Genomic DNA, 17,193 nt, shown 5'->3' with positions numbered 1-17,193 from the left:
ATGCATTAGCTCAGGGATTTGTGTTGGTGTGTTGGTCTGTAGCTCATACATTTATATCGTTAAATGGTAACTATGAGAAAATGTGTTTCAGGTGAATTTAGGGAGAAATGTGAAAGTAATGAGTAGTGTAACTAATTACTTTCTCTTGGGAGTAACTAAGTAAAATACTGCATTAAAGTGTTCTGTGTAATAACTACTTTATTTGAGTAACAACACTGATCACAACAAAGAGGAGAAATACCTCCAACATGCACAAACATTTAACCACACAGCATGTAATTAATTCATATGAATGTAATATCTTTGATATGCTGCTTAGTGACTGAGGTGACTCTCACAGTGGAGCCACTGAGTTTCCCCACATGTTTACAGACGAGTTAGAGAGCAAGAGAAGAAGAGACTGATTCATAAATGTCTTTGTTTCTGCTCTAACCTTACCCAAACAATGCTGCTCTACAACTCTAGACTACCAGCCACAAAGACAACAGCTGGACAAACATCTGTCTACCTCTGACATCCACCAGCTCATCCATACAACAAACAAACATCAACAACCAGGAAGCAGCTTCACCTCTGATCACACACACACTCAACTCTACTCACTCACCTGGAGGAACAACAACTCTTAGGTTGATGATGCTGATGAACCCCCATGAGCGTGTTTGTTCCATGACCACACGACACTCGTATCTTCCAGTGTCATCAATTGTCACATCCTTCAGAATCAGAGACACATCTCCATCCTTCATCTGTCTGTCCTTCAGATCCACTCGGTTCTTAAAAGATGGATGCTGGTTGGCTGGATCAAAGTGATGTTTCCAGTAGAAAAGGACATTTTTACCTCCCAGGTCAGCTCTACTCCACTCTAAAGTGTAGATGTTCTTGTTTGTAGCTCGACATGTCAGAGTGACATCCTGTCCAGACTCAGCTGGGATGATTTTCTCGTCTGAAAGAGGAAACAACACAGAGCAGAGAGGTTAAAGGTAATAATGTGTGAGAGAAAGCAGCCTCTCATTATAAGACACTGTGAGTCTCTGCATGCTGCCTTTATGGAGCTACAGCTGTTTGTATACACTGAACAAAAAGCTTTGTAGCTGTATACTGACTCCTGACACTACAACACATAACACTGACACACACATTACACTTCTTTGTCTCTGTCACAGCTGGATTACAGATGTTAAGTGTCCACCCACAGTCTGGTTTCTAACAGTAAATCTCACCTGCAGAGACGAACATGACAAACAGCAAATTTGCGCAGAGCCACTGTGGTCCAGCTGCCATTTCCAAGTCTTGTAGTTCTTCTGGTCCAACTCTGTGTTTATTGTTTAAATCTGTCATATTTTCAGTGAATAACAGAACCTTAGTTTAAAACTTCACAACATGAGATTAAATTTAAAGTTTAAATAACTGCAAGCTTACTTTTGGTTCCTATTTTAAGGTTGAAAAGTAGACAGTCTTCAGCTCTCAGGCTCGTCTTCTATGGAAAAAGCAATTCCAATATGAATTCAGTAGACGAACACTTATCTCTGCTTTTGAGATTATCCTTAAAACCTAGTCAGGGTGGATCAGGTGACTCCAAATCTTCCCTTCTTTGCTTTAATAAACCTCTGCCGTGATGCATGTAGTTTTTCTTATTCACTCACTAGTGATGGGATTTCCGTCTCTTTTTAGAGAACCGGCTCTTTCAGCTTGGCTCACTAAAAAGAGCCGGCTCTTTCGGCTCCGAACCGGCTCTTCAGGTTGTTTTGTTGCTTTAATTAATTTATTATTAACAATAATATAAAATTATGCACAAAAGGAATTACTAATGTAAAAAAAGAATTGGTTTTATTTATATATGTTTATATATAAATATATGCGGTGGCCCCTAGAGACAAAGCACGTACAAACTCCAAAACACATTTCTAGCATTAACTACATGTTCATTTACCTGTTACTACCACACACCAAATCCGGTCGTTGGTACTTCCTGGCTTGTGTTGCCACTAGGTAACAAAGCTCAGCACTTCTGTTGTATTTTGTTCGTGCTTCAGGAGTTTGTACGTGTTTTGGAGTTTTTACGTGCTTTGTCTCTAGGGGCCACCGTAAATATACTTTTATTTATTCACTCCACATAAAATGTAATAAATAAATCATATAATACAAAAACCAACTATTCACATTTCAACTTTTAACTATTTAAATTTTCAGCTTTTTCCTTTTAAACAAATTTAAAGTGAAACAACACAAAACACTGCAAACCACAACACAATTAAATATAAATTAAAATATGAAAACAAAAAGAAGACGCATATTCTCTGTCATATGGGCCTGCATGAATAAACTTTCTGTATCCTTTATCATCTGCAACTGAAAATAGTTTTGGATGATTACTATACCTTTCTAATGTGACGTTGTTGTCCCTGGCTCTCTTTCTCTCTCTCTCCCTCACGCTCTGTTCCTGTGCTACTGAGAGTGTAACTACCGCCCCTCCCCCCTCTGCCCAGCAAAGCACAAGGCTCGCGTGCGCAGTTACGCGGGAAAAAAGTGCGAGAGAGAGAGGGTGAGAGAAAAAAAAAACCCAAAACAATGTTGATGGTGGTGGTGGTGTGTGTCTGTGTGAGTGAAAGACAGAGAGGGAGAGCGAGCAACAGATTTTCTGTTATAACCTTCATTTTATGGACGCACAGTGTGACCACTCAGGTCGCATCAGAGCATCGGGCCGTATAGTGTGAGACTCTGCATCATGACCTACGAACTTATAACCCCTGCGAGTCAATCGTGCAGTTTAAGCAGGAGCCGAATAACATGACTGAAAAAATCGCACAGTGTCTGCCCAGCTTTAGGTGTACTGTCGTCAGAGACTTGCAAAACTCGGCGTTTGTTTCCCTGTTGGCCATGCTTTTTGTTGTGGTCATCTGTTGTCTTCCGGTATTTTCTCCATAAGCGACCTTTCCTAATAAGCGGTAATCTGAATTGTCATACTCGAATTGTCATAAGTGTGCTGTCAGCTCATTGGTCACAAAGCAGGAGAGGGGCTGGGAATTATGTTTTCAAACAAAGCGTTAATTCCATTAAAAGTTATAGACTACTTTTGATTCTCACTGTATTACGGGACAAAGTGCATCCCTTTTCAGGACGTGTACTTTTGTTTCTAAATACGGGACGATTCCGTTTTTTAAAGGGACGGTTGGCAACCCTATGTACAAACCCCGAAGCACGTAAAAACTCCAAAACACGTAAAAACTCCGAAGCATGTACAAACCTAACGGCCAGTGAGGAACTGGATTTGCTGATTAAATGGCTCGGCGCAGAATCAGTCCAATATGCATATCGTTTAACAGCTGTTCATATTAACAATCCCTCTGAAGGACTCGCTAAGGTGTGGGAAAGATTAAATGAGTGCTACGGCTCCCCCGAAGCTATAGAGAACGCACTGCTCGACAGACTGGACCGTTTCCCAAAAATCTCATACAAAGATCCACAACTGTTGAGAGAACTACAAGACCTGCTCCTAGAGATAGATGCTGCAAAGAGTGAAGGTTACATTCCAGGTCTACTCTACCTCGATACAGCGAGAGGCATTAATCCAGTGGTGGAAAAACTCCCCTATGCTATGCAAGAGAAATAGATGAACTATGGTTCTAAATACAAAGAGGACCATTGTGTATCATTTCCGCCGTTCTCTGCATTTGTGGCTTTCATCAGTAGAGAAGCAAAGATGCGGAACGACCCCAGCTTTAGGCAGTCTGTGCAGCCGCCTCCTGCCCTTTCAAAGACAAACAAACTTTACGAAAAACACACTAAAAGAGAACCTATCTCAGTCATCAGAACCGAAGTTGTCAGCACGGAGCTGAAACCAACTCCTACAAACATTGAGGACCCAAATAAAGAATGTCCTATCCACAAAAAACCTCATGCTCTCAAAAAATGCAGAGCATTCAGGGAAATGCCACTGGAGGAGCGAAAGGCCTATCTTAAGAAAAACATGATTTGCTTCAAATGCTGCGCTTCTACAAACCACCAGGCAAAGACATGTAAGTCAGAAATACATTGTACAGAATGTGATTCAAAATTACACATTACAGCTCTGCATCCGGGACTGGCACCAACGACTACTGTGACAGCTACTATTGCAGAGCCCGTGAAAGCTGACGGCGGGGAGTGCAATGCTACACGCCCCACAGCTATCTCGACATGCACACAAGTCTGTGGAAGTGAATTTGAAAGTCACTCATGTGCCAAGATCTGCCTTGTGTTCATCTACCCAAAGAATTCACCTGAAAAGAAGCTTAAGGCCTACGCCATCCTAGATGACCAAAGCAATAGGTCACTTGCAAAATCATCGGTTTTTGACACATTTGGAGTCACCAGGAACTCCTTTCCATATAAACTGAGAACCTGTGCCGGATTGGAGGAAGTGACAGGGAGGAGAGCTTTCAACTTCATTGTAGAATCGGCAGACTGTACGTCACGTCTTGAGCTCCAGACACTTATCGAGTGTGATATGCTACCCGACAATCGCAGTGAGATTCCCACAGCTGAAGCTGCTCGAAACCACACCCACCTTCATGAAATTGCAACCGAAATTCCAGCTCTCGACCAGAGCGCTCAGATCCTGCTGCTCATTGGAAGGGACGTTATTCAAGCACACAAAGTTCTCGACCAGCGCAATGGACCTCCAAACGCGCCATTTGCACAGAAGCTAGCTCTTGGATGGGTGATCATTGGGAACGTTTGCCTGGGTGGAGCTCACAAACCCGCGCGTGCTAACATTTTCAAAACAAACATCTTAGACAATGGTCGTCCAAGTCACTTCCTTCCATGCAAAAATGCCATTCAAGTAAAGGAAAGTTTCAACTCGCAAGGCTACAACAAGGTCAACTCTCCAATGCGAACAAAGCACTCTTCGATTGGAGAAACAGTTTTCAAACAAACGAGTTTGGACGAGAGCCTCGGCTACTCACAGGAAGAAAGAGCCTTTCTACAGGTAATGGACAAGGAGGTCTACCAGGACAGTGCCAACAGTTGGGTTGCGCCACTACCTTTTCGTTCGCCCAGGCCACGCCTGCCGAACAATAAGCGGCAAGCTATGCAACGCCTTACGTCAGTACGCCACATGCTGAACAAACGCCCTCAGGTGAAAGGTCAGTTTACAGACTTCATGCAAACTTTGTTTGATAACGGCCACGCTGAGATAGCGCCACCACTCACTAAAGAAGAAGAGTGTTGGTACCTCCCCTTCTTCGGAGTGTATCGCCCACGCAAACCGGAACAAATACGCATTGTCTTCGATTCAAGTGCGCAACACAATGGAGTATCCCTCAACGATGTTCTTCTTACTGGGCCCAACCTCAACAATAGCTTGTTGGGTGTGTTGATGCGACTCCGTGAAGAAAAGGTGGCAGTCACAGCCGATATCAAACAAATGTTCCATTGCTTCGTGGTCAGGGAGGACCACCGGAACTTTTTGAGATTCCTCTGGCACCAAAACAATGACATGGATCAACCGATTGTGGAATACAGAATGACCGTACATGTCTTTGGCAACAGCCCGTCGCCCGCGGTTGCAACTTACGGACTCAGAAGGGCATCAGAAGACCGAGACAAGCAAGACATCACCACACAACATCTGGTGGAGCGACATTTTTACATAGATGATTGTCTTGCCTCCTTCCAATCAAGTACTGATGCCATTGCTGTTATGCAAAACGCTCAAGACACTCTGGCTTCATCTAATCTGAGGCTACACAAGATTGCATCCAATGACGTGAACGTAATGAAGGCATTCCACAAAGACGATCTAGCCAAGGGTCTAAAAGACCTCGACCTAGGAGCCAACATTCCACCCATGCAAAGAAGCCTCGGAATAAGCTGGGACATTGCAACAGACAAATTCACGTTTCAAGTGTCCACTGCTGAGAAGCCCTATACCCGCAGAGGGGTACTTTCAGTTGTCAACAGTCTGTTTGACCCTCTTGGGTTTGCAGCTCCGGTCAGCATCAAAGGCAGAGCTCTCCTTAGAGAACTTTCCACAGACATATGTCAATGGGATGATCCACTCCCAGAAAAGTTGCTCCAAGAGTGGAGCGCATGGAAAGAGTCCCTGAAACTTCTCGAAGAAGTCAGAATACCAAGAATGTACACCTCCATATCCTTCAGTGGTGCAGAAAAAAGGGAGCTCTGTATATTCTGTGACGCGTCTACAAAAGCTATCGCTGCAGTAGCCTACGTCAAGCTCACAGATTCAGAAGGCAAAAGCGAACTGGGATTCGTGTTTGGCAAAGCGAAACTTGCACCGCAGCAGGAAATAACAATCCCCAGGCTCGAGCTATGTGCAGCTGTTCTTGCTGTCGAGATTGCTGACATTATCACAGAGGAAATCGATGTTCCCTTCCATTCTACAAGATTTTTCACGGACAGCAGAGTGGTACTCGGATACATACAGAATGAATCCAGACGATTCTACGTCTACGTATGCAATCGCATACAGAGGATTCGAAAATCGTCCAACCCAGAGCAGTGGAACTACGTTCCAACAGACCTTAACCCGGCCGACATAGCTTCAAGATCAATCCCAGCTAGTGCGCTCTCATCAAGCCCATGGCTCGAAGGACCAGATTACCTACTGGGATCAACTCCTGAAGTGACTAAACACACCTTTGAACTAGTCAATCCTGAATCAGATCCTGAGATCCGTCCAACAGTGACATCACTTTCAACCAATGTCGCGGCTTCTTTCCTCGAAACGAGACGATTTGTGTCTTTCTCTACTTGGGGGTCATTGTTGAGAGCAATAGCAAGGCTCATTCATATTGCAAGGTGTTACAGGAACAGCACTCCCCCAAAAAAGTGTCATGGCTGGCATATCTGCAAAAGTCTTAGTCCAGAAGATTACAGTAAGGCAAAGAGCGTTCTTCTGAGTGGTCTTCAACACGAGGTTTACCCTGACATCTTCACATGTCTTCGAGCCCAAAAGGACATTCCGAAACAGAGCCTTCTCAGAAAACTCTCTCCTTTCAAAGACAATGCAGACTGTCTCAGGGTTGGTGGTCGCCTTTCACAAGCCAGCATGGAAAGCGACGAAGCACACCCCATTATCATCCCAGGTAACCACCATTTAACTACCCTACTAATCCGACACTACCACCAACAGGTGCAGCACCAGGGGCGCCATTTCACAGAGGGAGCCATGAGATCGGCTGGCTTCTGGATTGTTGGTGGGAAACGGAGCATCTGCTCAGTCATCCACCACTGTGTAATTTGCCGCAAGCTCAGGTGGAACACAGAAAAGCAAAAAATGTCAGACTTACCCTCTGATCGTGTGACAGTCTGCCCCCCGTTTACTTACGTCGGAGTTGACGTCTTTGGACCGTGGACAGTAAGCTCTCGGAGAACAAGAGGAGGTCTTGCCAGCAGCAAACGCTGGGCCGTCATCTTCACCTGCTTGGGCATCAGGGCCATTCATGTTGAGGTCATCGAGACGATGGAGTCGTCTAGTTTTATCAATGCTCTGAGACGATTCATCTCTATCAGAGGACCAGTAAAGCAGTTGAGGTCCGACTGTGGGACCAACTTTCTGGGAGCGTGCAAGGAGCTCGGCATAACTTCAAAACACTGCGACAACCAGGAAATTCAAGACTTTTTATCCAAGAATGAATGCACATGGATCTTCAACCCTCCTCATAGTTCTCATATGGGAGGAAGTTGGGAGCGCATGATTGGCATCGTGAAGCGCATACTGGACTCTATGCTAACTGTCAACCCAGTTCGCCCGTTGACCCATGAAGTTCTCGTCACCCTTCTAGCAGAGGTAACCGCTATCGTAAACTCTCGACCGCTACTACCAGTCTCATCAGATCCAGATTGCCCCTTTCTTCTTACGCCTGCTACCCTCCTTACGCAGAAAACTGGATTACCACCTACGCCACCCGGGCACTTTGGTAATAAAGATTTGTTCGGACGTCAATGGAGACAAGTGCAGCATCTTTCAAATGTCTTCTGGCACCGTTGGAAAACACAGTACCTGCCGACACTCCAAGAGCAAAGGAAATGGCAATCTGTGAGTCGAAATCTTCAAAAGGGAGATCTTGTTCTTCTAAAGGACAGTGGAGCTAAAAGAAACCACTGGCCCATGGGGGTGGTTGTTGAGACCTTTCCTAGCCAAGACGGACATGTCAGAAAGATTGAGGTAAAGGTCGCTTCTGGAGGTACATCTAAAACCTTCTTACGACCAGTGACAGAGACTGTACTCCTGCTGCGAAATACTAATAGAGACATTGATCCTTAAAGATGGTGATGACATCCAATTGATGTCAGACGGGGAGTGTGCTGGTGTAGTTCTTCTTCCCACCAGCAGGAGTCACTACAGTTCTTTCATGCCAAGTTTTGTTTGTTATTAGCTGTAGAGTTAGTATGCAGCACACTTTGAGAAAAGACTGACTCAGCATGTTGTTCTGATAAACATCTGCATCCATCCTCTTCGTTGTGTTACAGAAAGCATCACTTGTGAGTATTTAAGTTGAACAAGAGTTAATGCAACTATATATGCTATTATTTATGCACTTTTATGGTTAAAGGTGTACTGTATTCAGATTTACTTTCTTTCCAATGTTAGCTAGTTTAGTCAACTGATTTGCATTATCGTGTGAATATATAGACTGAATATTGCTTATTTTCTTCTGTTTGTAGTTTCACTCTGTTGATAATTGAAGGCAGCGTCAATAAAAGGGACGATACACCTGTCAGTTGTCGAGGAGTTTATCTATCTGCATAACTGTGTCCAGTGTAGCAGTGAGGGCAGAATACAGGTCTTCCATCCACTTGTGGAACACTGAAAGTGAACTACACTGAAAAGCAATATGGAGCTGAAAACAAAAGAACACATAAGGTCAACATAACATTAAAGAATCCATGACTCACTAGCAGTGATATAATAAATAGAACTATAAAGTACAAAACTAAGAAATGCTTTATAAACTGACCGAGGACAATGTCATCATGTCATTTTTTTAATGTCACATTTGATGGTCCTGATGTGCAGATAGTCCCATCTTACAATTACCAGGGAATCAAACTGGGTGACAAGGCAAGGCAAGGCAAGGCAAGTTTATTTATATAGCACAATTCAACAGCAAGGTGATTCAAAGTGCTTTACAGAGGCATTAAAAACAAAACAGATAAAAAGCATGATTTAAAATTGATTAAGACAAGCAAACAAACAAACAAACAAACAAAACAGTATATAAAATCAAAAATCAAAACAGTAGATAAAATCAAAACAGTAGATAAAATCAGTAGTTAAAATGTAAATTTTGAAATTTAAGCTTAAAAGTGTGGATTTTGTGCTTTATTCAAAAGCAGCTGAGAACAGGTGAGTCTTCAACCTGGATTTAAATAAACTGAGTGCTTCAGCTGATCTGAGGCTTTCTGGGAGTTTGTTCCAGATATAAGGAGCATAAAAGCTGAATGCAGCTTCTCCGTGTCTGGTTCTGACTCTGGGAACTGATAAAAGACCGGATCCAGATGACCCGAGAGATCTGGAAGGTTCATACTGGGTCAGGAGGTCACTGATGTATTTTGGTCCTAAACCATTCAGAGCTTTATAGACCAGCATCAGGACTTTAAAGTCTATCCTCTGACGGACAGGCAGCCAGTGTAAAGACCTCAGAGCTGGACTGATGTGGTCCACTGTTTTGGTCTTAGTGAGGACTCGAGCAGCAGAGTTCTGAATGAGCTGTAGTTGTCTGACTGATTTTTTAGGTAGACCTGTAAAGATGCTGTTACAGTAATCAAGCCAACTAAAGATGAATGCATGGACTAGTTTTTCCAGGTCCTGTTGAGACATTAGATCTTTTATCCTTGAAATATTCTTGAGGTGATAGTAAGCTGATTTTGTTATTGTCTTAATGTGTTTTTCTAAGTTTAGGTCTGCATCCATCACTACACTCAAATTTCTCGCCTGGTTTGTGGTTTTTAAGTGTAAAGATTGAAGTTCTCTGGTGACCTGTAATCGTTTTTCTTTGGCACAAAAGACTATTACTTCAGTTTTGTCTTTGTTTAGCTGGAGAAAATTGTGGCACAACCAGTCATTAATTTCCTCAATGCATTTACCAAGAGCCTGTACAGGGGTCCGTTCTTCGTACCTCGCTAAGTAAGTTAGCTGGATTTGATTGTTGACGATTTCGCGTGATCTTGGATCGTTCGGTTCTCCGAAGCTCATCCGGGACTTGCTGTCATAGCAACAGATCCGTAAGCGTAAACCTGCTCGGGAGCAGGCTTACTTTATGTAAACAGGATTAGATCGCGGCCACTCAGGTATGTCCGCTTCATTTATACGAAAGCAACAGCGATATTTCTCCACTGTTTCTCCATAAATAAATATTATCAATGTAACTAAAGATAATGCAGTATTTGATTCTTTTATTGATTGCATACAGATACATACAGGTCATTTCCTAAAAAAAGGGAAATGTACTATTAATCATTCTATTACATGTATTTGATTATTTCAGATGTAATTCATATTTTAGAGTAGTAATAGGAAATTACTTCGTGTAATCAAGATGAGAGACCACGGCTATAAAAGCGAAGGTGGATTTGGGAAGTCTGTCGCAGCCATGTCCTGTCCGTTTGTACGCGAGCAAGGAAGGTGCAAGATTGATAAGGAGAGTTTTCAGAATTCAGCGTATATTGCGGGATAGATGGGATAGACAGGATCCTTCCATATATATATATATATATATATATATATATATACACGAGGGGGTGCAGGACCACCACCTGTCTTTATTTGCTCTGCCCTTTTCTTGGTTGCTGTTATAAACAAACAAACAGATTATTCCAGGGTCTCTTGTCATAGACTAAAAGCAATATAAGTGATAAATATTACCATTCTGTAGAATATTCTTATATTCCACTTTTACTTGTTCCCATGTTCTAGTGGGTCCTGTTGTGGCTCTAATGTTAAAGAGGATATGATGTAATATAATATAATATGGTATAATATAATATCACATGATATAATGTAATATCATGGGTCACTTACGAGTTTAATTTGTCATCAACTTTCTGCCAGCCCTCTCTCCTTGCTTTTGCAGCCTTTGCAGTGTTCCCTTGCATTTTAATTAAACTCTGAAACTCCTGATATCCCTCAATCAAGAGTTCTTGGTCTGCTGCCGTGAAATACTGAGCGCACTCCTTCGACATCTTCGCCGACCAATCAAAGGGTTGCCGATCAATGTTTCTACTATCGATGCGTAGCCCCTTTTAAGCCACCCAGTGATCTTAGATTACTTCATCCAGCTATACTAATCGTCAACAACAGGTGTGTTCGGAGAACCGGATTAGCGAGCTCAAAGTTAGCGCGATGATTTGATCTTGGATGTGTCATTTGATCTTGGATGTAGTAAGCGAGGTACGAAGAACAGGCCCCTGGGTTAGGGTTAGCCCAAAACAAGCCAGAGTTGTCTGCCCACACACCCACTGTCTACAAAAAGAGTCGAGGGTGGCTTTACTTCCTACAGAGCCTTTGGTTGTTCAGTGTATGCAGTGGTCTGCTGATCTTCAATCAGTCTGTTTTTTCAAGCTGGAATACAGGCATGAAAGAAAAGGATGTAAACAAACTAAAAGTCATCAGGAAGGCAGAGTTTGATGTGATGCTTCAAACCCTGGAGGAGGTGGTCAGTGACAGACTGCTGGCAATCAAGGACAATGACTCTCACCCCCTCCATAACACACGAGACAATCTGAAGAGCATTTTCAGCAACTAAATTCCTTTAACCCTGGGGTCCGTTCTTCGTACCTCGCTAAGTAAGTTAGCTGGATTTGATTGTTGACGATTTCGCGTGATCTTGGATCGTTCGGTTCTCCGAAGCTCATCCGGGACTTGCTGTCATAGCAACAGATCCGTAAGCGTAAACCTGGTCGGGAGCAGGCTTACTTTATGTAAACAGGATTAGATCGCGGCAACTCAGGTATGTCCGCTTCATTTATACGAAAGCAACAGCAATATTTCTCCACTGTTTCTCCATAAATAAATATTATCAATGTAACTAAAGATAATGCAGTATTTGATTCTTTTATTGATTTCATACAGATACATACAGGTCATTTCCTAAAAAAAGGGAAATGTACTATTAATCATTCTATTACATGTATTTGATTATTTCAGATGTAATTCATATTTTAGAGTAGTAATAGTAAATTACTTCGTGTAATCAAGATGAGAGACCACGGCTATAAAAGCGAAGGTGGATTTGGGAAGTCTGTCGCAGCCATGTCCTGTCTCTTTGTATGCGAGCAAGGAAGGTGCAAGATTGATGAGGAGAGTTTTCAGAATTCAGCGTATATTGCGGGATAGATGGGACAGACAGGAACCTTCCATATATACATATATATATACACATACATATATATATATATATATATATATATATATATATATATATATATATATATATATATATATATATATATATATATATATATACATATATATATATATATATATGTACATACACATACACACACACGAGGGGGTGCAGGACCACCACCTGTCTTTATTTGCGCTGCCCTTTTCTTGGTTGCTGTTATAAACAAACAAACAGATTATTTCAGGGTCTCTTTTCAAGAGACTAAAAGCAATATAAGTGATAAATATTACCATTCTGTAGAATATTCTTATATTTCACTTTTACTTGTTCCCATGTTCTAGTGAGTCCTGTTGTGGCTCTAATGTGAAAGAGGATATAATGTAATATAATATAATAAATTATTTATGAGTTTAATTTGTCAGCAACTTTCTGTCAGCCCTCTCTCCTTGCTTTTGCAGCCTTTGCAGTGTTCCCTTGCGTTTTAATTAAACTCTGAAACTCCTGATATCCCTCAATCAAGAGTTCTTGCTCTGCTGCCGTAAAATACTGAGCGCGCTCCTTCGACATCTTCGCCGACCAATCAAAGGGTTGCCGATCAATGTTTCTACTATCGATGCGTAGCACCTTTTAAGCCACCCAGTGATCTCGCATTACTTCATCCAGCTGTACTAATCGTCAACAACAGGTGTGTTCGGAGAACCGGATTAGCGAGCTCAAAGTTCCTCTCCCCTGGCTATCAGACCTCGCAAAATGGGAAGATCACAGCCCAAAACAACCTGATATGGCAGTTTACTCATAACTCCCACTGAAAGTAAATACAGCTTGCCGTCAATTGAATATTAATGTTGGCAATTGGGTAATCCACATCATTACCGTGAAAGCACCAAACCTTTTCCTTGCCACAAAAAGTAGCATCCCTGGGAAGACATTCCTGCCTAACCAAGGTATGGCTGCTTCCTGAATCCAGAAGAGCCACACTTGGCTTTTCCTCAATAAAAACGCATGTGGTGCGCTCATGCTCTTCCTGACCTTCAACACCCCTTGAAGAAAAGCACATATATGTGTTACGGACAGTCTGACTTGGACAATCTGCCCTAAAATAACCCGTTTGACCACAAAAATGACACAGTGTTACCAACTTAGCGACTTTGTCGCTATATTTAGCGAGTTTTCAGACCCCCTTAGCGACTTTTTTTCTAAAAAGCGACTAGCGACAAATCTGGCGACTTTTTCTGGTGTTATTGGAGACTTATTTATGACGACTTTTTGACGTGAAAACGCGTATCGCTCTTCAAATCAAATCAAATCAAATCAATTTATTTATATAGCACTTTTCACAGGATAAAAACCACAAAGTGCTTCACAGTAATATAAAACAGAACTCTCAACAAGCAGCGGTGCTGCCGTGGGCACCTCGCCTGTGCCAAAGCGCTCACAGGCAGAGGATAGTCCTCCCCCAGCTGCTATCAGGGCAGGAGATGTTCACACCTATGCGTCCAAACTGCAAATGAATCGTGCATGAGTGAAGCCGCAGTTCCCGCACTGACTGTAATGCAGTCAGTTCTTCTTTTACTGTTATGTTGTTTGGTGGACCACAAGGTTTAAAACTACTTATAAACACACGCACACACACAAAGCAACTCCAGAGTGCCAATTTAAGGTCACTTTTCCCGGTCCAAGCCTGGATAAAGGAGCAGGGTTGGAATTGTGACATTAAAAAACAATAATTGCTAAAAGAAATTTAATTTGTAGTTCTAAATAAATTTTAAATGCAATTAGGACATTTTATACTCACTTTATGCCTCTTCCATAATGTTATTTCTCTCTCCAACAATGTAGGTTACAATTACATTAGCATGACCAATTATGCACATTAGGCGATGACATCACTTCTAGCGACTTTTAGGACAGCCAATAGAGATTTTCTTTACTGAGGAGTTGGCAACACTGGAATGACACACTAAAGGCCCATATTGCTTGATTTCCCTAGCCCAGCTACTAGTGGAATTGTGGGAACCCTGCCTGAAATTCCTAGTTTTTTGACTGTTCCCGCTCTCTGTCCTACCCGCTATCACTGGGGCTAATTGTTTGGGACTTGCATAGTTCTTTAGTGGCCGAGAGGCTGCAAGGAAAGCATCAGCCAGCCCTGCTGCTTGCTTAGACGTGGTTGGGTTATCCTCCTTTATCCACATGCGCAGTTCAGGATTGAGAACTCTCAGGAACTGCTCCAAAACAATGACATCACCAATTTCATCTTTGGACTTGTCTTTTGGAACTATCCACTTATCATACAGTTCTTTCAAGTGTGTCCTTAACTCTTTAGGTGTCTCACCATCGCCCAATGTAGTGAGCGAAATCTGAATCTGTAAGTCTCTGCACATATGTCAAACTTTTCAAGAAGAGCTTTCTTCACCTTTACATAGTCCATATTCTCATCAATGTCCATGGCTACAAAAGCAGCTCATGCCTTACCAGTGAGAAGTGGAGCAAGATGCAGTGCCCAATCCTCATGTGGCCACTGGCACCCGCTTGCGATCCTCTCAAAAGTTGTTAGGTAATGTGCAATGTCTTCGTCCTCGTTATAAGGCTGCATTTTAGGCCCTTTCCAAGCAGATGGTCTTGTTAAGGAGGAAGACTGAGTTGCTGTAGTGGCCTCCATCACGTTCGATTGTGGCCTAGGCATTGCCGGATGCTCCGCAGTAGGCCTCAAACGCGTCTTCCAACAGGGTGCTTCCAACAGCAGCTGGTGCTCTCGACGTTCTGATTGCACTTCTGCTGGAGCTGAGTGAAATGGTGCTGAATTTTCCGCCAGCGATCTTCCTGCCGCTGCTTCTCCAGTTCCCATTGGGCCTCTCTGTCACTTTGTTGCCTCATAAACCACGGAGGAGGTTAGAAAGTTCAGCAAGGTTGTGCGGTTTAATACCTTGCTCTTGTTCTGCAGCCTCTAGCTGATTGAGCACTGGAGGCTCCTCACTTGCAGAGTCCATTGGCACTTGGTGCTTTTTTGGTCTAGTGCCTTTCTGCACAACTGCTACCTACTGGCCTGGAGACACTGCTGCCACCATTTGTGAAGTAGTCGGACTGGAACGGTGAGCAATTTATTTACAGTGAACTCCATTCAATGTGTAACTTAACAAAACTTCCCCCTAAAGTAACTCAATTAACAAAACTCAATAGTACATGGATCTGGTAACACAGCTCACCTTTCCTCTCTCATCTGAATCTGGCAGAGACTGGCTTTAAATAGTGCCATCAATTTCCCTTCAATTAGCCCAGCCAGTAGGGATGGGTATCGAAAACCGGTTCTTGTTGAGAACCGGTTCCCACTGTTTCAATTCCTTGGAATCGTTTGCCATTTTTGCAATCGATTCCCTTATTGATTCCAGTCGCCCAGAATGATGTCACCACGTTGCGGAGCGTCATTTACCTGGAAGGAAACATGGCGGCTCAAACGCTAAAAAGTTTGGTTATACTTTACGAGAACGGATGACAACAGGGCAACTTGCAATACTTGCAAAGTAGATATTTCATTTAAGGGAGGAAACACTACGAATATGCAAAAGCATTTGCTCACAAAACACGCGATAACCCCAAATGAATGTCGTGTTTTTAATTCCGCTCCGGACTGAATATCAACCCAGCAGCAGCAGTAACGTTTGTACGTCCTCTCCCGTTAATGCGGCAGGTAAATAGGGCTTTGGAGCGTGATGTCACAGGAGGCGGGCCACGCCCCCTGCTGCCATGTCAGTAGGCCAGACAAAGGATACAGCTTCAGCTATGGTTCGTACGTGTTGTGTAGTCGGTTGCAACGTTAGATCTCACGATCGTAAAGGCAATAAACTGGATAATGGGCTATCTTTTCATCATTTTCCATCCTGGCGGCAACGTGAGGGATCCCATGTATCCGATATCACCAAACAAAGACGCCAGGCATGGATTGCAGCGGTGAGATGAGCGGATATCGAGTTCCGTGCAATCCCCAGCTTTTTGTTGGTTTGCTCGCGGCATTTTCTCTCCGGTGAGTTCTAAATTAATTCATATCACTCTTAAAAGGCTTTTAGTGTTTTTTTCAATGCGCTGCTGTCATAGATAATGAGATAAAACATGCTAATGTGTGATGCTGCAGAACCACGTCATGTCGACTGAGTAGCTTTTGATTTAGCATTATTGCAGGCAAACCATCATATGAAATGGATGTAACAAATCCAGACTGGGCATGAACACTGCACATGGGGCACGACGACAAACCTGTGTCAGACTCGGACCGGCACGCAAGGCGTATGCAGCGGAAGCGAAAAAGAGCACCCATTGCAGGTAAACCCCCCCCTCTAAAACATACTAAATTGCTCTTATGGTACACTAATCCGCACATAACTTAAAGATGAATCACACACCTGTCATTGGAATATTGATGTACATTAACCTTATGTCTATGCACTATTTCTTTGTTACAGACTTGATGATCGATGAAGGTCTGACAGAAGAACAACAACAAAATAACCATGTCATGGAGGCAGTGGACAGCAGTTGTGTTGGACAAGTGGAGGTTGACGTACTAGCTGCAAATGTGGACAGTGGTGATGGGAGTGACAGCGTCACGGAAGGTGAAGGGCAGACGAAGGATTGTGTGTGCAGTCAACAGGGCAGAGCAGAAATAAACCGGCTGTTGGAGGAGAACAGACTGCTTCGAGCACAGTTGCAAAAGACAGAGCTGAATGAAACTTTCTTAAAGGACGATACCGAAAAAGTAAGATATTACACTGAATCGAGGAGGGGGCCTAAGGGTACATCTTTCGCCATCTTACAATGCTGTGATTGCAGCCATTCCCCAACTCTC

The 17,193-nt window shown here is 43.0% G+C and overlaps 1 protein-coding gene across 1 annotated transcript in view; it reads right to left on the bottom strand.

Annotated features, from left to right (window-relative positions):
* LOC109201339 (carcinoembryonic antigen-related cell adhesion molecule 1-like) overlaps window positions 1-17,193 on the bottom strand; it is a 57,533-nt gene that overhangs the window by 11,319 nt on the left and 29,021 nt on the right. Inside the window, exons 2-4 of the mRNA XM_019356954.2 lie at window positions 1,423-1,480; window positions 1,224-1,334; window positions 608-946 (exon numbers count right to left, since the gene is read on the bottom strand). Coding sequence (XP_019212499.1) covers window positions 608-946; window positions 1,224-1,284 — 400 coding nt within the window. The 5' untranslated portion in view covers window positions 1,285-1,334; window positions 1,423-1,480. The remainder of the gene's footprint in view (window positions 1-607; window positions 947-1,223; window positions 1,335-1,422; window positions 1,481-17,193) is intronic.

The sequence above is a fragment of the Oreochromis niloticus genome, linkage group LG3, assembly GCF_001858045.2.
Source record: "Oreochromis niloticus isolate F11D_XX linkage group LG3, O_niloticus_UMD_NMBU, whole genome shotgun sequence".
NCBI lineage: Eukaryota > Metazoa > Chordata > Actinopteri > Cichliformes > Cichlidae > Oreochromis > Oreochromis niloticus.
The sequence above is the reverse complement of the archived record's forward strand: the minus strand, read 5'-3'. Positions and strand labels throughout refer to the sequence as shown.